Source organism: Castor canadensis, chromosome 11, assembly GCF_047511655.1.
Source record: "Castor canadensis chromosome 11, mCasCan1.hap1v2, whole genome shotgun sequence".
NCBI lineage: Eukaryota > Metazoa > Chordata > Mammalia > Rodentia > Castoridae > Castor > Castor canadensis.
The window spans coordinates 35,597,226-35,619,105 of NC_133396.1; the positions used below are offsets into that span (position 1 = coordinate 35,597,226).

Below are 21,880 nucleotides of genomic sequence, written 5' to 3' on the forward strand. Positions count from 1 at the left end.
AGCCCAGACTGGGCTTCATCTCCTCTTGCTTTCTCCATCATGTGACCCATCTTCGGGGAGCTGGCAAAGTCAAGGGCACGAGGAGGCCTTTGCCAGGCCTTGCCTCATCCTCACTGGGGTGAAGGTAGCTGATGAACTCACATCCAGCTGCTCCAGGAGGCCCCACACTGGGACTCTAGCTTGCTCTTCAGTTTCTTTCTGAAGCAGCTGCATGAATAATTCTCTACTTCTGAGACTATCGCCCCCAAATTGCCAGGGTTGTGTTAACTGCTAAGAGGTCTTTTTATTGTCTGGAATCTGCCCCTGAGGCTGGGAACTAGCATGAGACCAAAGGAACGTCTGAACCTACTTCACTCAGAGCTCAGGGGCTCCATGGCACAAATGCTCAGGGAGGCACTGAGAGCCTCACTTGGATGTGAGAAAAAAAAAAATGCAAGCAAAAGGGGAGGCAGACACCATTGCTGCACCAAGAGATGACAAGCCAGTAATAAAGAACATCCACACACTTCACAGTTGTAAGATGGCTTTATGTTCCAATATGTAAAATAAAATGTCCATGCTAGATAACAAAACACTTGAAGTTCCATATCACCTGTTAGCTAATGTGTTTGCTAATAAAGCTTTATCTTTGTGTGTTTATATAATATATATATGTTTTATCTAAACCATTCTTAGTTTTTAGCATCAAACATGTAATAAAAATTTAAATAGATGTCTTTCCAAATACTCCCTCCAGCATTCATTTTTATTAAGCTTATTCATTTGTAAAAAGCAAAGCTGAAATTGACATGTGGCTCGCGTTTGTGAGATATATATTTATTTATTTATATATTTATTTATATAATATATAAATAGCTATTCAGCATGCAAAGAGTTTAGTGATTTCCCAAATTTGCTTGAGAGTTCACACCAGCCACCCCGGTGATCTAGTGACATTCAATTGCTAAAGAACAAATCTGAGGACTTTGAGATCATCCCATTGGAGAAGAATTATCTTTACTCCTCTCAGCTCATTGGCTGAACTTTCTAAAGAAATTAATTTTTCTCAATTCTCTTTCTCTCTCTTTTTTTAAAATCTCTGCAGGGCTTTTTTGCTCCAGAAGCGTGGGTTTTCTGGGGGCAGAACAGGCCCAGAAGATGCCTGACCTCTGCTCTCATGAGGTCTCTGGAGGTCTCTGCCATGTGAGGTGTGTTTAACTGCAGTCACAGGATGCAGACAGTGCCTAACAGGCCAAATCTCATACACCAAAGACAGACTGTATGTTGGGAACCCAGAGGGAAGGGTTTTGTACTTTATGACAAAACCTGAATGATGATGACAGAGATGCTACTGGTTGCATTTCCCTCCTCTTAAAGGAAAAAAAAACACCCATGAGGTGGCATTCAGCACTTGACTCTTTCTGAAAGCATCCCTCAGACCTCAGAGTTCTGGGACTCAATGCCCAGCCCACTCACAGAGCTGCCAGCTCTACTCTCAGAGGACACTTGGAACCTCAGGTGGTCTCACAAAATCTCCAGAAGTCAAAGGAGGGGGCTCTCTGCTCCCGCAACAAGATATGCAGCTCCCCTTGCAAGGGGAAGGTCAGGAACTCTAGATGTGCACAGAGAATCTCTTCCTGTGGCAGAGACCTCACCAGGCCCCTGAGTAAATCAGATTATGTTCTAGAAACCTCTAAGTAAGTCTTATGAGCCCTCCACTCCTATCCCAACCAAGGGCATGTCAAGAGATGTCAGGTAACAATGGACCCCACATGTGCAGCCAAAATTACTTATAATTGGTTTTTCCCCCCTTGTCCTGGCCTCAGTTGTACATCAGAAGATAGATGTTCTCTAAATACATACATGCATGCACAAGTGCATGCACACACATACACCACATACACACACACCCTCTGAAGTACCTTCCCGTGTTTCTTGGTAGTGCCAGCCACCCGCAGGGGTTAATACTGATTGACATGGTCCTGGGGCTGTCAAAGAGACATGGCAGTCATCCATCAGTCCAGTTCTCTACAGCACCCATTCCTGAATGATACTGTAAGGAAGATTCCCGGGTCAAGGAGAAGCTTTGAGAGTAGAGAAATTCGTTGGCAGCGTTCAGGTGCGGGGAGGGTGGCTTCCTCTCGCACACTGCGGGCAGGCCACGCTCTCGCTCTCGTGGGAATGAGGCAGTAGGCCCCCGCTCTCGGACCTGACATTGTGAGAGCTGACTGTAGACACTGAAGTGCGTGTTTCCTGGTGGCTGGGAGCTCTGAGTAGAGATGGTAGGCAGCCGAGGCATCATGGTGGTGGCAGTGAAGTGTGTGGGGAAGGGCTGGTAAGGCACAGTCTCCATCGTCTGAACACTGTAACTGGTGTATGGTGAGACCGAAGTCCACATGTTACAGCTCAGTGGGGGTGGGGGCAAGTCATCCACCCCAGACACCCCGGCAATCTCGGACCCCGATCCTGAGTACATACAGGCTTCTCGGGGGGCCACCTCACTGCAATAAGAGGGGCTCAGCATCTGTTGGTCGTAGGGAGGGGGAGAACGGAAATAGTGATCATCCCCCACCGAAGAGGGGGCTTCCAGATAGGACCGCTTGCAGGGGAAGTCCAGGTGGCGGGCACCATCTGCTGGAAGACAGATATTCAGGAAGAGTTATTTCCACCAGCCCAGGCCCAGTGCACCCTCACCAGATGCCAGGACAGCCTACCCTTGTCATTCAGCTTCTGTCTTTGCCACAGCACTCCCAGAACCATTTTAATCAGTTACAGCCTTTTATAAAGCAGCAGTGGCTAAGAAGTGGTCAGCTTATGGACTTCTCAGAGGCCATGGGAGACACCCCATCACTGGACACTGGGTGATGGGCAGAGCCAGACAGCACACAGCTGTCTGAATCTCAGGATGCTGAGGTCCTGACATGCACTGGCATGTTTGGGCAACACCAGCCTTGGCCAAGAAAAGTGGAGCCAATTGCTAGGCTCAACCAGGCCCAGGGACCATATCTGTCTAAATTAGCCATAAAATTAAGGCCACAATATTTCTGCCTCAGTTTTCAGTTTCTAAGGAGTACCTCAGTAAGCCAAAGCTACTCGTAGTAAAGTTCCCCTTATTTTTAGAAAGGAAGTTAACCCTACATCAGACTGTTGTCACACAGATCCCAACATAACAGTGTCTGCATTAAGAGCAAGTGAAAAGGGTTGATGTATTTTTCAGGCTAAGCTGATACTCTGTGGAAAGATGACACCAGATGCTACAAATTGTGTCTGTGTATCTTAACATCCTCAACTAGGAGGGCTTAACCTTCTGGAGTGACATATCCTCCCCTGGGACCCAGGGATGACCCAGGCCTGAGGACAAATTTAAGGACACGTATCTTGGCCTCTCTTCTTCTCATTTCTCTAAGGACTCATTTGAGAGCTGTGTGTGCACAGGGCAGGGAGGGCCAGTTTGAAGTCTGTGTTCTCCTTACCCCTTTACCCCTCTGCAGGTGTCCTCCTTTCCCAAGGGGAACCTGCTCATCTCCCTCACTTGGCTCCCACTCACCCTTCCCTCATCCTTCCTCTCTCTTCTCACCCCGCCCCCAGCACTAAGCTCTCAGACTTGGCAAGTGGCCCAGTTACTCTAGGTCAGGAAGGAGCAAAGGGCCAGATGGTAAATATTTTAGGCTTTGGGTACGTATCACGATTACTCAACTCTGCTGTTGTCCCATGAAGGGCTGAGGGCAATGTAAATGCATGAGTATGACTATGTTCCAAAACCTTTATTTGTAGATGCTAAAATGTGAATTCTATATAATGTTTGCACATGAAATAATCTCTTGATTTTTCTCAACCATTCAAAAAATTATACAGGCAGCAGGCTCAATTTGGTTTGAGGGCCACAGTGTACAAATCTGTACTATAAGTGCCTGAGTTCTAAATAGGACATGTATTTGGGGCTACTTGGAATTCTGCTGGGCTAGTTCCCTGAAATGGGGCTGAAGGCACATTGTAGATTATAAGTAAAAGTCTCCAGGCTCATTCCCAAAAGAGTCTCAGTGGCCTGGTGAGGCCTTCTGGTGGGGTAACATTAATCATCTCAATTCTATCCATGGAGAAATTGTGGCCTGGCAGCAGAGTAACTGCCCAGGGCTCCTGGTCACAAAGAAGCCGGGCACAGACAGTGCTGTTGCCAGTCTTCCTGGCCCCCAGTCACCTCCAGTAGCTCATTTCAGGTCCTATGCAGTCTGTGCAGCTCCTGGCGGGATGGGGTAGAGAGCACCACAACAGAACTGCAGATCCTCCCTGCTCTGAGGCTGCTTTGATACATGACAGCATGATTCAGGACCCCGTGGCTTGAGAAGCTTTCTCCTGCCTTCAAGTCTGAGCCCAGTGGGCTTTGTGTCATAGAATCCCATCCCAGGAGGCTCCCACAGCAGGGACTGCAAAGCAACACCTGGGACTGAGCAAGGGGCCAGCATCTGAGGATGCCCAGGGCATGGGCTGACTGTGAGGATTCTACAGGCCACATAAAAGCAGGAACCAGCAACCCTGAATGGGGAAAGGTGGCCCTGAGCCTGGCTGTGGTTCCTAGCCTTCAGTCTGGCTCCCATGTGTAGTGGAGACTCCCTCCTCCTCCCCCCCCATAGGCCTCCAGTGCTACCTCGTCTTTTCAGGCAGTGGTAGAAGAGGCTGGAGTCCCTCTGCGGGGGAAAGGTGTTGAGCGGCAGGTCCTGTGGCTCAGCAGCTGCAAACTGCATGTGAGCCCCGTTTTCGTACTGGTAGTGCTGCAGTGCCTGGTGTGCACCATGCAGAGGGCTAACATCGGGCTTGGCCGAGAGCTGGCTGGACACGAGCCTCTGCCTCATGATGCTTTTGGAAATCACAGGATATTCTTTGCTGGAGGGGTGGGAAGGACAGGTGGAGAGAGTGAAGATGCTTTGAGGGTTCCCTAGTCTGTACACCCCACCCCCGGCCGGGGCAGCCCCACCTCTGCAGCCGGGCCACACGTAGGTCACTGTCGTCACTGCCCCGGAATCCCTTGGCAAAAGGGTTGTTCTCAATTTTCAGCTGTGTGATCTGTCAGGAGAGGACACACAGTAGAAGAGCTGGGAGGAGAGAGGATGGGGTTGGCCTGTACCCTCCTCTCCCAGCCCAAGGCACACTGAAAACTGGGGCAGGGGCTCAGGGGAAGCTGTGCCCCAGCCCTAAGCCAGCTGAAGGTCACGCTGGGCCCTCCTTGGCCTTCCCATTCACTTCTGGCTTGTCCCTGGCTCTGCTCTGTTCTACTTGTTTTAGTCTTCCGTTCTTTCTCCTGCACCCTCTGGCTGCTGGCCCTCATCCATCCTTGTAATAATGTGCTTCCTATTCATGTCACACCTGTCTAGTGTCACCCGTCTAGTGCACTGCTGCTTCAATGCTGAGCGACCATCCTAAATGCAAATCTAACTTTGTGACTCTTCTGCCTAAAATCCACCACAGTCCTTCCCCAAGGCCCCTGCCCACCTGGCCTATCCCACCTAGCTTATCCCACCTACACACGTGGGAAGCACCCTGGGAAAGGCGGGATGGGCAAAGGCAGAGAGGCAGGACAGTAGGACTGAGAGGGAAAGCAGTGGAGGGAGTAGGCTGATAGTACTTCTCTTTCCCTACCCGTCTTTCTGCAGGCCCACCTGTGGATGCACCAGAGGAGGAAGACTACAAAGAAAAGGGCCCAAACCTCCAACCACAAGGCAAGCTCCATGCTCCCAGCTTTTACAGTTGGTGCCCATGGGCTCTGGCTTTCCCTGGGCTCCTCAGTTTGGCAAGATAGGTCAGCAGGAACTGGCATTTTACACTTCTACACTTTGTTTCCTAAATACAGACTCCTTCAATTATTGTTTGCTGGAGATTCATGTGTCTAGTCTCCTTTTCTGTTCATCACTCAATTTGCTCAGTGTCTCAGGAATATGGAAGCTCTCTGAGGCCCTGTACCAGTCTGCCTCAGGCTCCTGTTCTCACAGCAGTATGCATGCTGGGTGGTGTTATGGTAGGGGCTGTGGGGTTGTGGCTGTACCTTGTGATTCTGGTAGGAGGTCACAGAGATGAAGGAGGTTTCTGGGAACACATGGGTGCAGAAGGCTGTGTTTTTGGAGCCAAAAGCATTGTTCTCATCAGCCTTAACGATGTGCAGCCTTGGCTGATACTTGTGCATGGAGTTGAGAATGATCTGGAAGAGAAAGGTCTTATTCTGAGCTCCAGGTGCCCACCTACTGGACCCTGACCTGATTCAGCTGGCTAGCTATCCTCCTAAAAAGTCAAGGACCCAGGGCCTCCCCATCAGACCTGAACCCAGAAAGGTGCTAAGGCTCCTGTGAAGAAGCAGGTCCACAGGTCCCCCACTCGATTCCTACAGTCTCACTCAGCCTCTTTGCTCCAGCAAGAGCATCTGGTCCCAGGGACCCCCTGGTGTGACAGGTTGTTTTTACTGTGGCCATGGAGAACTCAGGAAAAGTCCTTCATAGTTTAAAAAGCCCCAGTGAGGTCAGCACCATGTACAGTGGGGCGTTCTGCATTGTAGGCAAGAAGGTCAGGGTGCTGCTGACTCACTGTGTGACCTCAGCAAGTCATTTGACTTCTCTGAGCCTCACTTTCATATTTGCAAAATGGGATCCTAGTACCCAAGTTATCCCTCTTGGGTATCCTCTTAAATGTGACCACCTTTCCTAGAAATGCCCACTGTGAGGGCTCTGCCGCCTTCTCTCACATTTGTCAACAACTAAGGCAGTTTCAGAGGCCAAAAGTTTGCAGGATGGGGTTAAGGGGAAAAGCTGGGGGAAATATCTGGCTCTGTTTTCACTGCGTCACCACTCATTTGGTCCAGACTTTCTCAGTATTCACAAGGGCCTGTTGAGGGGATATGTACTGCCCTCATACCTGCCCAACGCAGGGCCCAGCCAGAGGGAAACTAGAGTTCCCTGTACAGAGGTAGGAGACAAGCTATGGAAGGCCCCAGCACCAAGGGCCCTGGGCTGGGGGAGGCAAGTCACCCCAGCTAAACAAAGCTCAGTAAAGAGCCCAGGAGTCTCAGCCATGGAAGATCCGGGAGGAACACACAGTAGTTGCCGCCCCAAACCTGCTTCAAGTGGCTGTGCCCCACAGTAGCGGCTGCATCCTGTGCCATTAAAATGTATTTTTTATCGTTGACATTTGCCAGATGCCCTCCTCATTGGAGGCAGGACCAGGAATTTCGGGCATTTTATCAGCGCAGTTGCATCTGTTAACCCTTTGGTTTCTTGGCCTTCATAGCTGGTCCTCGGGTTGGGTTCCATTCCCCTCTGAGCTCCTTCCTCCCCACCTGGGGTGCCCCTTCTTTGGATTGGCTCTGCTAGCTCCCACCCTTCCATGTCCTGGGGGCCAGGCCTGCTCCTGCTGCAGTAGAGTGAAAGATTTAACCTTTTGGCTACCATAGTGGGAAGAGAAAGCCCAGAGTCAGTCAGGCCGTTGCTTAGTGAGCATGGCTGAAGTTGAAGTGTGAGTGTGGGAAGACTCTGTGATCATCACGCCCTGGGATCGGGCAGCCCAGAGAGCAGGACTAGCTGAGAAAGGAGGTGGGCTCTGGCCTTCCCTGGGCTCCTCGATTTGGCAAGGCTGCTGTGGCCAGCAGGGCCAGCCTTTCTGTTTTCCACATAGCTGCCACGCTTCAGTAACAAACCTTGGAACCCTCTTGGGGCAAATACAGAACTTCCCAAATGGGGTCCTATAGCTGGGGACCCACTGCTCAACTGAGAAACTCATTCTCAGTGAGACATTTTGACACAAGTCCTCACCAGTGAGGCCTCAACAAACATACTTTCCCAGGAGCACAGAATGTTCCTCGTGAACTGCCTTCCAGTCTCTATAGGTTACACTGTCACCCAGCACGGTTCAGCAAGCTGCAAGAGCCCACAAAAGACCTGGAAAAAAAGTTCCCTGAAAAATCCAGCAATTGAATTCCTAGGGGTGGGGAGGGGGGCAGGAATTCTAGGGGGAGCAGCCTAGAGAACTCTAGTAATGCCCAGATTCCAGCCTCCTTGCCTTTGTGGTTCTCTCTGTTGTCTGGATTTTCCTTCTTCCATTTTCTCTCACCTTCTAGGCCTATCTTCTCTTCTGGGAAGGCCCAACCTTTCTGGGAAGGCTTCCCAGGCCCTAGGGCCTGCTCTGAACTCCCAATTCTGAAACTTCCTTCCCTGTGCATGTCTCCTTGGATGCCTCCTATTTGTCTTTCAGTTAAACAAACTCCCCAGGGACGGAGGTGTGACTCCATGATAGCGCTCTTGCCTAGCACTCCGGAGGACCTGGGTTGGATCCCTAGCCCGGCTAAAATCAAAATAAATTCCCCGCCCCGAGAAAGGGCAGTATCTCTTATTCTACTTGTACCTCCAGGCTCCTTGGCCTAACACAGAACCTGGAGTGTGTGGGATAGGGTTACTACGCAGGTGGGAAGAATTGGGATGTGACAAGCCCTTCCTCCATAGTCTTTACTTTGCGCACTAGAGACAAGACAATCTCAAAGGCATATTTCAAGTCAAAAATTGAGATTAAAAAAATGTGCACAGATAAGGTAGGACCAGCCCCTGGTCACTGTCTCTCCTAGGGTCGTAGCACAAGGGGAGAAAGGACACTGTACTGACAGAACACCACACAGAGGCCATACGCACCAGTGACGTTGTGCCAGACCCTTAGGGCAGACTGCAGCAGCCATCCTGTTCCTGTCACAACTGAGCAGTCATACATCCAATCAGAGCCCAAGGCACCATCATCAACTCCCCTTCTTCTCAGTGTCACCACCTACAGTGACCAAGCCTGGATGTCTGCCTATAAAACAGAAGTTTCTCCATCCCACCTGCATACGTTGGTCCAGGTCCTGACTCTGGTTGAGCTGCTGGGGCAGTCTCCATCTCCACCTACTTCCTGTTCATGTCCACCTGCAGTGCCTCATATCAGGTCACTCCCCTGCTAGAACATTCTGGAGCACTCAGGTAAATAGCACACTACCTGAAAGCAAGCCCTCTGTGTCCTCTCCTCCCACCCCCATGTTCTGTCCTACCATTACTCCTGTCAGCACTAGGACTCAATGCCGTCTATTTAGAACATCCTTGAATGGTTCTTTCTTGCCCCCTTAGGAATCTAGGCCTAACACCCAAAAGACAGAGTCCCTGATGACTGGGGTGGAGAGACTGCCAAACATACCTTGTAAGGAAGGAAGCAGACTGGCTGGCAGGGACGTCTGAGAAGAAAGAAACTTCCTGACCCCGAAGGGGCAGATAGGTAGGTTCTAACTCAGTCACAGAGGAAGTCAAGAAGAGGCCAGAAGCCTCCATTCACAAGCTGCAAGACCTGAGCAAGTGCTCCCCCTTCTAGGCATTGGGGTCCCCATTCGTAAAGTGGGGCCTTCAACCAAGTGGTCCCAAATACCCCTCCCATCTTTGACAGTCTGGAACCTGCACAGGGTTCTAGAAGAAAGCCCCACTCACTGAACCAATGCAACTGTAAACTTGACCCTCAGTCCCATCAGCCTGGGAGAATGTGAAACCAACCAAATGACTCACACCTGGCTTTGCTTCGACGTTCCTCAGGCACCATGTCCAACTACTTTGCCAGAGTCTTGCATTAATATTTGTTGCCGAGGAGATGAGCCAAATGGGCCAGCCACGTCAACAAGCCCACTACATGAATGGTCCCATCATCATCATTGTTCTACAGAAATGGGATTCATTATGTTCTGGCCACAATTCAGAAGCCTGTTCTATTTCAACAACTGCAACAGTGCCAAACATCCATCTCGTCCAGAGCTCACCATAGCGTGCTCAGTCACTGAGGACCAGATTTATCTCCACTAGACTCAAAGAACTCTAGGGAACAGGACAGCCAGACTATGGAGATCGTTCTAGTCCAGCCCCCTAATTTTACAGATGAGGAACAGAAGGCTTGGAGTGGGAACGTGACTTGCCCAAGGACACACAGCTGGCTGGAAACAGGGTCCTAAGCAGATTCCAGATGGCCTTTGAGAGAGCACATGCTGCTCTCAAAAAGCTTCATAATCAATGGTAAGGTGTTAACCAAACACTGGCAGGGACCTGGATCCACCAGACCCTATGTCCACCATAGAACACAATGTATCTGGATGCTAGCCACATGACAATGGGGCTAATGTCCATTTTGTCATATATTAAAACCAGATTTACCCTGCATTATAACTTTACTATTAAGACTAACTGTTCCATCACCCTTCTTACCCTCCCCACCTCTGCAAAGCATTAGGACAGAGATAGGATCTGCAGCTTACAAAGAAAAGAAAGAATGAAAGAAGGAAAGGAAAGGAAGGAAGGGAGGAAGGGATGGAAGGGAAGGCAAGGAAATTGAGACCTAGAGATGTAGTAGCTAGTCCAAGAAAAATCCAAATTAGAACTGAGCCAGGCAGCCCTCTAGCCCACTCAGGAGTCCATGGCCAGATAGGCCTTAGGCCACACCCCCATAGCAGCAATTCTGGGATCCTCCCACAGGACTCAAAACCTCCTTGCTTCCCCTCACAGCAACAGCAATGACAGTCAAGGTTCATGCAGCATAGCCTATGTGCCACAGCAAGGTATTTTATATATCATCATTATATTACAATGTCCTTATACAGTAGTCATAATTGTCCTCCTCACTCAGTGGGGAAGACAAGGCATTTGCCCAACATCAGACAATGAATTTAAGGCACAGCCAGAACTGGTACTAATTTCCAAGTCTGCACTCTTCCCTGCATCTGTCTGAGAAGGGCAGGGTATCTATAGCTCCGGCTCAAAGCACCAGCAAGGGCTTGGTGTACTGTCAGGCCTCAGCAAACATGGGGAAAAAAAGTGAAAGAGGAAGATGCAAAGCTGTGTGTGGGTAAGTTAACAGCACAAGCCCTGGGCAGAGGAAGTGCCTCCTCTGTCCAAACACCTCCTCTTCTGCAAATTCATTATTCACGTGTTGTCACCAATACCCATCAGAGTGCCAGGCACAATGCCAAACACCCTAATACAAAGATGAGTAAAAAACCTACAGTTTACTGTCTAGTGAGGAAGTCACACAGTCATCTAAAAATCAAGCAAAAATAAGTGGTAAGGAAGCGTAGTGGAAGAAAGACTGAATTTATACTATGAATGCACAAGATGACATGCCTCACAAGAAACATGGAGGCCTAAGGAAGGACACATGAGTACACTCCAAAGGACAAAACAATGACTTCAGCAAAGAGAAGGGTGTTGCTGTCAATCCTATATCTAGATAGAGTAGATAGACAGAGGATAGATATAGATGACAGAAAGATAGATGATAGATAGATAGACAGCAGAAGAAAATTCCTTTATAAGTAAGTAGTGGATATGGACTTTCACAATTACTTAAAATCCAGAATCCATGTATAAATGGATGAAAAAGATGTATAAATTCAATCAACAGCTTCTGCATAGGAATACCACTATAGGCTAAATTAAATGATAAACTGGGAACTAGGAAAATGTGCAATTCACATACAAATAGGAGATAAATCTTCCTAATGTATAAAAGTTCCTAAAATTGATGAGATTAAGAACTAAGAAAAATGGGGCTGTCAGAGTGGCCTGCCTAGCAAGCTTGAGGTCCTGAATTCAAAACCCAGTACCAACAACAAAAAATCTAAGAAAAATGAATAAAGGGGTACCAGTGAGTTCACAGAAGAGGAAATACATATAATTAGATGCTTAGCCACACATAATAAAGAAAACACAAGCTAAAACTAAAACTGGTACCTACATTTTCATTAAACTGGTAAAGATCCAAAAATTTGCCCTCTCACCCCCAGCCCTTCCTCCTCAGCCATCCAGGAGACTTGGCACACAAAGGTAATGATGATGACATCTCCCTGCAAGTGTGCGTGCACATAGACCACCAGAGAGATCACCTCCCTGCCTCCAGATTAGCAAAAAAGTAAGATTCACATGCCAGCCACCTCTCCTGCCACAGAACACAGACCCTATCTAACCCTATCCAACCCTGGTGCAGCCCTCGGCTTCTAGAAAATGTGCCTTACCACATTTTCTTAAGGCCATGGTGATCATTGGATTATATATGGATGAGAATGGATGGAATATATATGTTTGGAATATATATGTCCTCCAAGGGGAGGACAACGTGGTAATACAAAATTTCAAATCCAAATGCCCTTTGAACAGACAATTCATTACACCAGTATACTCGACACAGTGCAAAATGACACATTCCAATCTGAGTCAAAAAACTGAAAATAGTTGGGTGTAGTGGTATATGCCTGTAATCCCAGAGAGCAGAGGCAAGAGTTCAAGGGCATCCTGGGTTACATAGTAAGACCCTATCTCAAAAGTAAACAAATGACCAAAAGAATAAAAATAGCAAAACACCTAATTCATTTGGTAAGGACTGGCAACATAATTACAGAACCATGCAACAAAGCTGAATGCTGCTGCATTAAAGAGGGAGGAAGGAATAATCTCAAAAATATACTAAGTTTTCAAAGCAAGGTACACAAAGTATTCATATAGTATGCTACCTTTTGTGCATAAAAGAGAGGATGTGAGACTGTATTCTGCCTCTACGTTCACAAAAAATGCTAAAAAAAATGACAGTAGTTACAATTCAGTCACTGCAGTGAGTGTTGCAAGAAACTGATGGATGGCGAATGAGTAGTTGGAGGTATCACATTGTTGAAAACTTATTATTTATTCAGTGACTCATTTTTAAATCATGTGAATGTATTTCCTATTCAAAAACCAATTTTAAAAATGCAAATAAGAATTAAATTACAACTTCCTTAAATACTGGGATGAAAAGGTACATAGTGCTCATAGAACAAAAACTCTGAGCTTTCCCCTTGAGGAAGTTGAATTTGAACTTGGATCCCAAGGCTCAGGAGTGAGTGAGGATGGTGGGAAGATCATCCCAGGCCTATGGAGTGGTGGGACTGTCAGGCAGGTGCTGTTTGTGAAGCCCTGTGACCAGAGGAAGTAGCCCATTAAGGGGACCAGGCACTTGCTATGTCGTGTGACCAAGAATCTGCAAGCCCAGATAGGCTAACTCAGCCTCTTCCACAGTCAGCCTCACTCTGGTGGAAGCATAAGCCAGCACTTCCTCCTCAGCCATCCAGGAGACTTGGCACACAAAGGTAATGATGATGACATCTTCCTGCATGTGTGCGTGCACACAGACTATCACAGACATCGCCTCCCTGCCTCCAGATTAGCAAAAAAGTAAGATTCACATGCCAGCCACCTCTCCTGCCACAGAACACAGACCCTATCTAACCCTATCCAACCCCGGTGCAGCTCTCCTTGGCTTCTAGAAACCCAAATACTGTTAGATTCTTAATCAGAAGAGGAGAACAGGAAGACAGGGTGGGGAGCTGCTTCTCTTTCCATCACGTGGTCACCAGGCACATGGTAAGTAGCAGCTTTTCCTGCTGGTTAGCAGAATGACAGAAATGGAACTGAAGGTGTGATATGTGGAGGCAGCTCCAACTAGCCCTTGCTTCCATGATTCTTTCTGTCCCTGCTGCCTGACCCACCTCTAGCCTTGGGATTACTCCCAAAACCCCACGGTCATACCCTGAACCTACCCTTCCTGAGCCTATTCTTCATGGTTTTCACTACAACTCTCCCTGTGGGTTTCTGTCAAGGATTCCTATTCCAGAGTTCCACCTTCTATGGAGGACTGGCTGCCAGGCCTAAGCCTTCACCTGGATCCTGGACTCTTCTCCTGGATCCTCAGATAATTAAGAAAACCAGCAGGCTGAGGATAGCGCTCAGTGGTAGAATACTTGCTTAGCAGGCAAGGTGCTGGGCTCCATCCCCAGAATAAGAAGGGAAGGAAGGAAGAGAGGGAGGAATGGAGGGAGGGGAAGTCTTAGAAGCCAAGGAAATTAGTAAAACATGGATGATCCCCCAAATGGCTGCTCTATACCCGCCACAACCAGGACTCTCTTCTCCTTTAGACTTTTATGTACAGGTAGACATGGGCCTCTCAGCCACTCCTGGGATGAGGAAATGGAATGAGTTGGACTTGAATCTCTTTAAAGCTAGAAGGACACTGAACCCACTTAGCAGACTCCAAGACAATACTACAACCACCTGAACTGGCTCTCGACTTCACCTTGATGGTGGCAGTACCAGCTCACCTCAGAGCCTGGCCCTTTCCCAAAGAGTGGTCTCAGCTCTTTGGGTGAGAGCAGTAGGAAGGTGGGTGAGAGTAGTAGCTGCTAAAACTCCTGGGATACTCTGAGGATCCCAGGGAAAAAATCCAAAATCCATTTGGATGGAGAAAGCTCTTTGAGGCCTGGAAGCTTTTAGGGAAAACTGAAAATGTGGAGGTGAGTTGTACAGAAGAAAAAGTGTGTTTAGGGAAAGTTCACGGTACAAGATGGCTCTTTCCCAGGCTCCTACACTGAGAAACCAAAAAAGGATGACTTCTTCACCCTCAATAGGAGCTTACCAGTCTCTCCAGCACAGGCCAAGGAACAGAAAGCCAGGGTCCAAATGGGCTGCTTTGCTCTGATAAGGCCAGAAAGTTCCTGGACCCTCCATATGCATTGTCTGCCTGGCCAGAGGCTGTTCTCTCTTCAAATAGCTGAAGATAGGACAGCTATAGTCCTAGGTCTAGAAAGACAGGTAGAGGGACCAGGAAGCAGGAGCAGATCCAAGGGACCTCTCTTCCTCCCAGCTCCTGAGACAATCTCCTCCCTGTGCCCTACAACACAGAGGGTGTGATAGCCAATAAACTGCATGTGCTGGGTGAGGGGATGAAAGAGATGCTCTACGTCCTACTCCTCCATGGAGAAAGCAGAGTTAAAATGCCAAGCAGAGGTGAACCCCAGGAAGACAGGGCGGGCACAGCAGAGGTGCCCCAGCCTCACACACCCATCAAGTAACCCCACTGGTTCAGTCTTAAGGCCATATACAGGGCTATCACAAACCCCTTACAGAACCAGGTAGAGTCACTAAAGGTATAAGGCAGGCTGGGAAAGCCTCCTGCCGGACTGTGAAGGCCAGATCTTTCCTTCAAAAGGCCCAGCTTTTCAACCCTATCGAACCCTGTTCCCTCCTGCTTTCCATAGGGACTGGGGAGGTAGAAGAGTCCTCAGAGGCATCCTTACAGCTGGAACCATGATAGCCAGCTGGTGTACCCCAAATCCAATCCAGAGCTTTGAATCCTAGATACTTCTGGCCACCCAAAGAGGCAGCTCCTGCTAAACTCTGGACTCACTCTGTGGTCTGTCTGATGGGATCTACATGTGTCATGGGCAGAGTACCTGTGTCAAGCTCCCCACTGAGACCACAGAGGCCCCCCCCCCCAACCTTGTGAGACTGGTGCTACAGCCCAGAAGTCAAGTAGGGGCAAAGACTTGGCCAGGGTAGTACCTAGGAGGCTCCTGTTCTCTCAGCCAAAAGCCTTGGTACTGTGGGTAGTTGGGTCTTGACTTCCTGTTGGGATCTGCCCACGCTTTGTGGGAAACCCCGTAAAAAATACATGAAAAACAGATAAGTCAACAGTTAATTAGGCTAACTAAGCATTCTCCTAGTTGCTAATTTTTACATCATCAGTGACAGAGAAGAGAACTGAAGAGACTCTGAGAGACTGAAACTAGGAGCTGCTTACCAATAATCAGAAATGGAGCATTGCTGGCATTTTCCATGAGCAACTATTGTTCACAGAATCCTGATTTGCACACAGTTCCTCAGAAGCTAAACTGAGGTACAAGAGAGACACACCTGCCCCTTCCCACTATCCACACCCTGAATGATAAGTGTGCAGCACATCCGATGCCTCCAGCAGCCTCTATCATCCTGTACCCCAAAGTGCCCCTACTCCATGCTTCCAGAGGAACCATGGGAGTTCAGAGAGGGCCAGGCCTGAGCCCTGGCAGATGATACCAGCAGCCAGGTTTCTGTTCGTCACACACTCGAGCTAAAAATTTCCACATAAAATGCTCCTTGTTGTAGGCCTGCCAGGGCCAGATGGGGAAAGAATGAGCTTGTGCAGGCTAGATGGGCAGCAGCAGCCCTGGGGCTCCAGAATCCTAGGCAAGGGGTGGACCCAGGAGCCAGAACATGGCTTTCTCTTCCAGAGGACAGGAAGATGGTATGCACCAAAGAGGGGCTTCAAAATCCACCCTCATGTCTTATGTTATGCTCCAGCAAGAACAGATTTTAGAAACTGAAGCTGAGAGATTTGACCCACCACCACCATCATTGTCGTCGTTGTCATAGTTGTCATTTATTTAGAGGCTCCTATCTGCAAGGTGCTTCCTGCATATTCTCTCACTTAAGCCTCATTACCACAAAAGGTATACATATGGTCATCTCATTCTCTACACAAGGAAACTAAGGCGCAAAAGGACTGAGATATTTGCCCAGTGTCACCAGCCAGTAAGCAGGAGGCAGTGTGGACAGCTGTTTGCAGGATCAGAGGCCTGCAATTGCCAAGGCCTTGGGCTGCACCCAAGAGTGGATGTTCCCCATCCCTGTCCCCACCTATCCTCCCCCACCACTGCCCCAGGACTCGTCTCCCAAGGCCAGGTGGTTCGTGTTCTTACATGGCCAAAGGGGTCCAGGTGGTTGTTTGTCAGCTTCAGCTTCTGGAAAGAGACCAACTGCCGCATCCAGTGGGCCCCAGTGGCAGGAGAATCTGGGTGGACATAAAGCCTTCCTGGCATGGCTGGCTCAGCCTTTCCTGCCACCATCCTGCCAACAGAACAAACAGCAACAACAGTTGAGTATTCTAGGGCCCCTGTCCCCTCTGAGAGCAAACCCCTATGCCCAGAGGAAAAGAAGCTGCTGCTCCCATCACACTGTAATGCAGAACTTGGAGGAAGAAGAGAGGGCAGGGAAAGGAGCTGGGGAGGAGGCAGAGCCGCCTCTTTCACTGCAGCAGGATGAGAGAGATGATGGGAAGTGTGAGCGTTTATGTAAAGGACTGAAACTAATCACAAAACTACTGCAGGGATGTGTAGGCAGTTCTGTGCATGTGGTACATTTATTTTTATTCAATTATTTTTTGGCAATGCTGGGGATCAAACCCAGGACCTCACACATATTTGGCACTGAGCTACATCCCAGCCCATAGATTAATAATTTTTAAATGTTATCAATTGTATTAGTTGGAGGGAGCCTCTCAAAGTACCTAAACAACTTTCCAATTGCTTACCTCCCAAAAATGGTTTGAAAGTAATTGATTGCTGGCCCCTAAGCCACAACATGCTCTGAGTTCTGATCTACCCAGACACGGAAGAAATAAAAACATGGCCGGCATATGGTCACCAAATCCTGCCTCCTCAGCCCCATCTCTGCTGGCTCTGCTTACTCTCACCATGGAAGCCAGGGCCCCAGGCAGCTGCTCTCATGCAGGTGCTATTCTAAGCTCTGAGGGCAAGCAGGGTCCTAAGGAGCTGGCCTCATGAGAGGCAGCCCAGGCCTGGCTACCCTTAGGTAGTTCAGCCCAGCCAAACTACCTTCAGGTTAGTTTGGCTGCTTAACTCACCTATCTCTCCCAGACCCTTGCCAAAAGGTCCTATCACCTGACCCCAGGTGGCAGCCTCACTCAGTCTGAAGGTGGGCATACAGCCTGTGAATGACATACTCTGCCAGACAGACAAAATGAGTAGAGAAACAGAGAAAGCCACCACAGGCCAGTTAACGATCCTAACCATTGAAGTCCCCCAAGAAAATGATCCTTGCCTTCCTCCCCAGTGAAGCACTAACAGATCCTCAGATGTTTACCCTGCCACCTGACAGCACAATCTCCAAGTCCTGATTGTCCATGGTTGTGTACCCTTGAAATCCAGCAAACGCCAAACACTGCAGCTGTTTTCAGCCCTGGCCCCTCCTGCAGCAGGTGTGCAGACAATGGCTGACCCTCCTCAGCCCCTGTAGTCTCAGGTGCAGGCAGTGGACCTGTGGCTGAGGATTGGGGCATTCACTTAGACTGGCTGGGGGACCCAGATCAAACATTGGGTGGTAGAGGGGTGATGGGTGGGAAGGCAGGTCCCAAGCCACTTACCATTTGTTGTCACAGAACTTGTAACGATGGTCATCTGCAGGGACGATGTCAATCAGCAGGATATACTTGGTCTTGGGGTTCATGCCTGTGACTTTTACCTTGTAGCTGGGGAACATCCTCCTGACAGAGCCAAGGGTGGGGTGGGGTGTGGACAGAGCATCAGGAGAAATGGCATAGAGTGAGCGAGGGAGCAGACAATGTCATTTTAGCAAGAGGTGCTGTGGCTTGTAGGGGTTACTTCTCTCTCTGTTTGTCCTTGCTGCCTGGAGAGGGCTGACGAAATTGCTTTCTCTGAGCCCCCACAGCTGTCAGTCCATCCAGAAAGAACAGTTTACACTTTGTTCCAAATTCCAAACTCCTCTTTCCCCTGAATTCCTCTAAGATAGGGACCCAGTGGCTGTGACCCACTAAAGCATAGAGACCCTGGTCAGGATTGCAGGAGAGGATTTTAACACCAACCTGGCTGTCTTAATTCCTCTCCTGTCCTCTGTCACCCCTTACATAGCTAAGGTTCAGGAGCACCCTCAAAGAGTGTCAAAGCAGGTGACCTGGAAGCCCCTGTCAACTGTTAGTGATGAGATGCCTCCTATGGGTCATGACTAATGGAAACTCTTGGGCCTTAAACCAGTTCTCAGGAAACCAAGAAAGTGCTGCCTGCTAGTTTGGGTTCTTCCAGTTGGCTCAGAAGAGGTGTTTCTCACTGCAAATGCCTCACCTGGATTGAGCACCCTAACTGGGAATCCAGAAAGTCAGTCCAGGATCCCTATGGACAAAAGCATGGATTCTGAAACCACCCGGCTGAGACCTACAACCTGACCCACTGCAAGCTGAGTCCTTAGGCAACTGGCTTGGGTCTTTCTATGCCTTGATTTCTCTAGCTGTAAAAAAGGGGATAACATCACTCCCCATCCTCATACATACACTGCTCTGTGACTGAATGAGTGGATTTTATGATCATCGCCACCAGCCCCTGCTGTGTTCTGCCCTCCTTAAGCCAGTAGCATGACCTACTTTCATGAAAATGAATCCACCAAAAAAACAAGTTTCCCAATTCCTGCACCCCATGCTTAGGCTGTCTGGACCCCAAGCCTCAAGGAACATTCTAGGGAGAAGTTTCTCCACACACTTCACATACAAACGCACATTCAGCAGCTATTTAAGGGACACAGCTCCCTTCCCAGGTCACCAAGTCCCTGACACTGGATACTGGTTGACCAGGGGGGACGGGCCAGACAGAACTTCCTCACATTCCCTCTCAGATGCCTCCTGCCCCCTCCCCACTGATCCTCAGGATCCTAACTTAACTGAAGCTACTAGGGAGCCACTAGGGAGATGGGAACCAGCCCCCGGAACTGTGATACTGCTCAGTCCACTCCAGGAGAACTATCAGCTGGTCTTCTGCCTGTCACTAAACCAAGACAGTACAGAGAAGCTGCCTTAGACACTAACTCAGATTGGAGTACCCAGTTTTGTGGACAGGAATACCAGCTTACCTGGATATGGGAAGGGCTTCCAGAAAGGATCAAGGCCTCCACTATGTGACAGACCCTACAGCAAACCCCACCAAGATCCTTAGGGGGAGGATTTGAAGGGTTCCACCCCAGGCCCAGTCCAAACCAGCCCATACTGCCTCTCCTGCTAAAAGAAAGGCGGGCGAGCGCCTTGCAGTGGGAAAGTGGGGCTGTGCGGGCCTGTGCGCCCAGGCGCATGTGCACGAGCACGTGGTGCCAGTGCGCATGTGTGCATGTGTGCGTGCCTGGAAGGGGCGGGGGGTGGGGGGGAGTTCTAGCTGCAAGTCTAGGGACTTATAAACTGTGTGGAAGAATTTGTCTCAGATGTCAATTGAAAGCATTTTCAAATATCCACCCACCCCTTCCAAGGATGGGGGAAGTGAGAGGGCTCAGGAACCCAATCCTGCCTTCTCCTGCACACCAGCCCCCTGCCCGGCTGGAGCCTGCACCACCCTCCTTCCTGGCTCTGCCTTCTTTCTGGTGGGCCTTAAGCTAAAAGGGGAGGGCAGCAGCTGCCTACCCTCCTCCTCCCTGGGGGAAGGCCAAGAATCCTGTCCCCTCCAGGCCACCATTTTGTAACCACTACAGAAACAGCCACAAAATGGGGCAGCCTGGCCGTGCTTCTGCTGACCTGGCACCCATGGCCTGCACCTTATCCTCTAGTCAGGTTTCTTTAGTCAGTCACTTCCAGTGGCAACAGCAGAGGGCGGCCAAGCTTCCTCCCAGGACCGGTGTCTACAAAGGGGGTCCCTGAGGAAATGGGTTGCTGCCTTTTGGCCCATCTGCATAACAAGTGGAGAGGAGGGCTGAGCCACCCTGTCCTATCCTGTTCCCTCCCTATTACATTCTATCTCAGAGGCGAGGAAGGCCATTCAGACAATGAGTGCTTCTTAGAAGCAAAGTAAAAGTCCTCACTAAGGAGCCTTGTGCTCACAGCCCCTACCGGAAGCTGACCATTTGGACCGGTGTTAGAGAACTGGCGTAGGGAATGATACCGTCTCCTAGCCTCTGCCTCCTCTGCCCACCAAGTCCTCTTCCTAGGGCAGCAGCCCTTCAAAGCAGGGAGGGCAGGGCTCTCTGGTCTGGATAGAGAGTTAAAAAGTCCTCCGCTGCAGGTTGAACCAGCTGGGGCTTAGGAAGCTCCCCTGCCTTCATGGCTTCAATGGTCTCTGCAACACCCTCGGGGTAGGGGGGTATTGAGCACTATTAAGTCCTGGCTTAAGTGGCTGCAGGATGAAGGACCATCCAGAGTGGAGAAAAAGCCTCATGTGAATGTGAGGTACACTCCAGCCCACCCCTTGGATCCCAACGTTGGAGGACCAACGTTGGAGCCCAAAGGCCTGGCTTGGGGGTGTTCATCAGGTCAGCATGAGGCCAAGCTGGGTTTGGGAGCTGCGACTTCCTCTGGGCCCCACTGGCAAATAAAGGTCCTCACTAATGAAACATGAATCGATGGAGATGAGGTTATTTCTGTGATTTAGGGTATAAGATGTATCTGCAGACCAACACGCTAGCGGGGGCGGGAGGACAGGGAGGGCGGGAAGGGGGGGAGAACGCCCCAGTGAGCTGGGGAGGGAGGAGCAAGAAGGGAGGCACTGACTGCGCGGTGTCCCCGCAGGCTGTCACTAGCTGGGCCGGCAGCTGGCGGTGAAGCCCCAGAGGTCTCTCCCTGAGCCCCCACGCTCCCTGCTCCCCTCAACCACCTTGCCCTGTCCTTTCCCAGCGTCCCTCCACGCCCTCCGCGCGTGTCCCTCGCGCTTTCTTGCAGCGCCACGCGCCCTGGGCGCGCTGTCCCAGTTTCTCGCGCCCCCTCGGGCTCAGTACCTCCAAACAGATGGGACCCCCCGCCCCAGCACACCACAACAGCACACGCGGAAACGGCTCAGCCAGGGGAATAAACAAGCTGGCCGCCCCGCCGCCCGCCGCCCGCCGGCGAGGAGATGAAAGCCCGGGTTTCCCCTCTGATCATGAGACCCGCTCTGAACGCGCGCAGAGCTGGAGCCCTTATCTGTTTCATACTCGGAAGTGGCTTTAGAATGAACTGCTAAGATAAGCTTCCTCCACGGCTTTTGGTGTCCGAGGCTTGCAGGCCGAGCAAGGGTTTAGGGCATTTTGATTTTGGCAACAAATCTGTAAATGCGAACGCACTGCTGAGAGGGGACACGCAAGTGATTGCTGAGCACGCAAAATCCGGGGTCAAAGTGGTGGTCAAATTCAAGGCGCTGACCTTCTTGCCTCTCATAGCAGACATGGGGTCCCCGACAGCAGCCTCAACCCCACCGCAACCTCGACTTCCCTGAGGAAGCAGCCACATGTGCCTCCCCTTAAGCGCGGGGCAAAACCAAATCGAAAGGGTG

General features: G+C 50.0%; 1 protein-coding gene across 2 annotated transcripts in view; it reads right to left on the reverse strand.

Annotated features, from left to right (window-relative positions):
* Window positions 1-506: 506 nt before the first annotated feature.
* The window catches only part of Tbx4 (T-box transcription factor 4), a 30,504-nt gene continuing 9,130 nt past the window's right edge, over window positions 507-21,880 (reverse strand). The window contains exons 4-9 of one of the 2 annotated variants that reach the window (XM_020158885.2): window positions 18,013-18,132; window positions 16,550-16,697; window positions 6,017-6,169; window positions 4,952-5,040; window positions 4,625-4,860; window positions 507-2,610 (exon numbers count right to left, since the gene is read on the reverse strand). In XM_020158885.2, coding sequence (XP_020014474.1) covers window positions 1,988-2,610; window positions 4,625-4,860; window positions 4,952-5,040; window positions 6,017-6,169; window positions 16,550-16,697; window positions 18,013-18,132 — 1,369 coding nt within the window. In that variant the 3' untranslated portion in view covers window positions 507-1,987. Of the gene's footprint in view, window positions 2,614-4,624; window positions 4,861-4,951; window positions 5,041-6,016; window positions 6,170-16,549; window positions 16,698-18,012; window positions 18,133-21,880 lie in introns of both variants that reach the window. The other variant, XM_020158884.2, reaches the window with a different exon arrangement.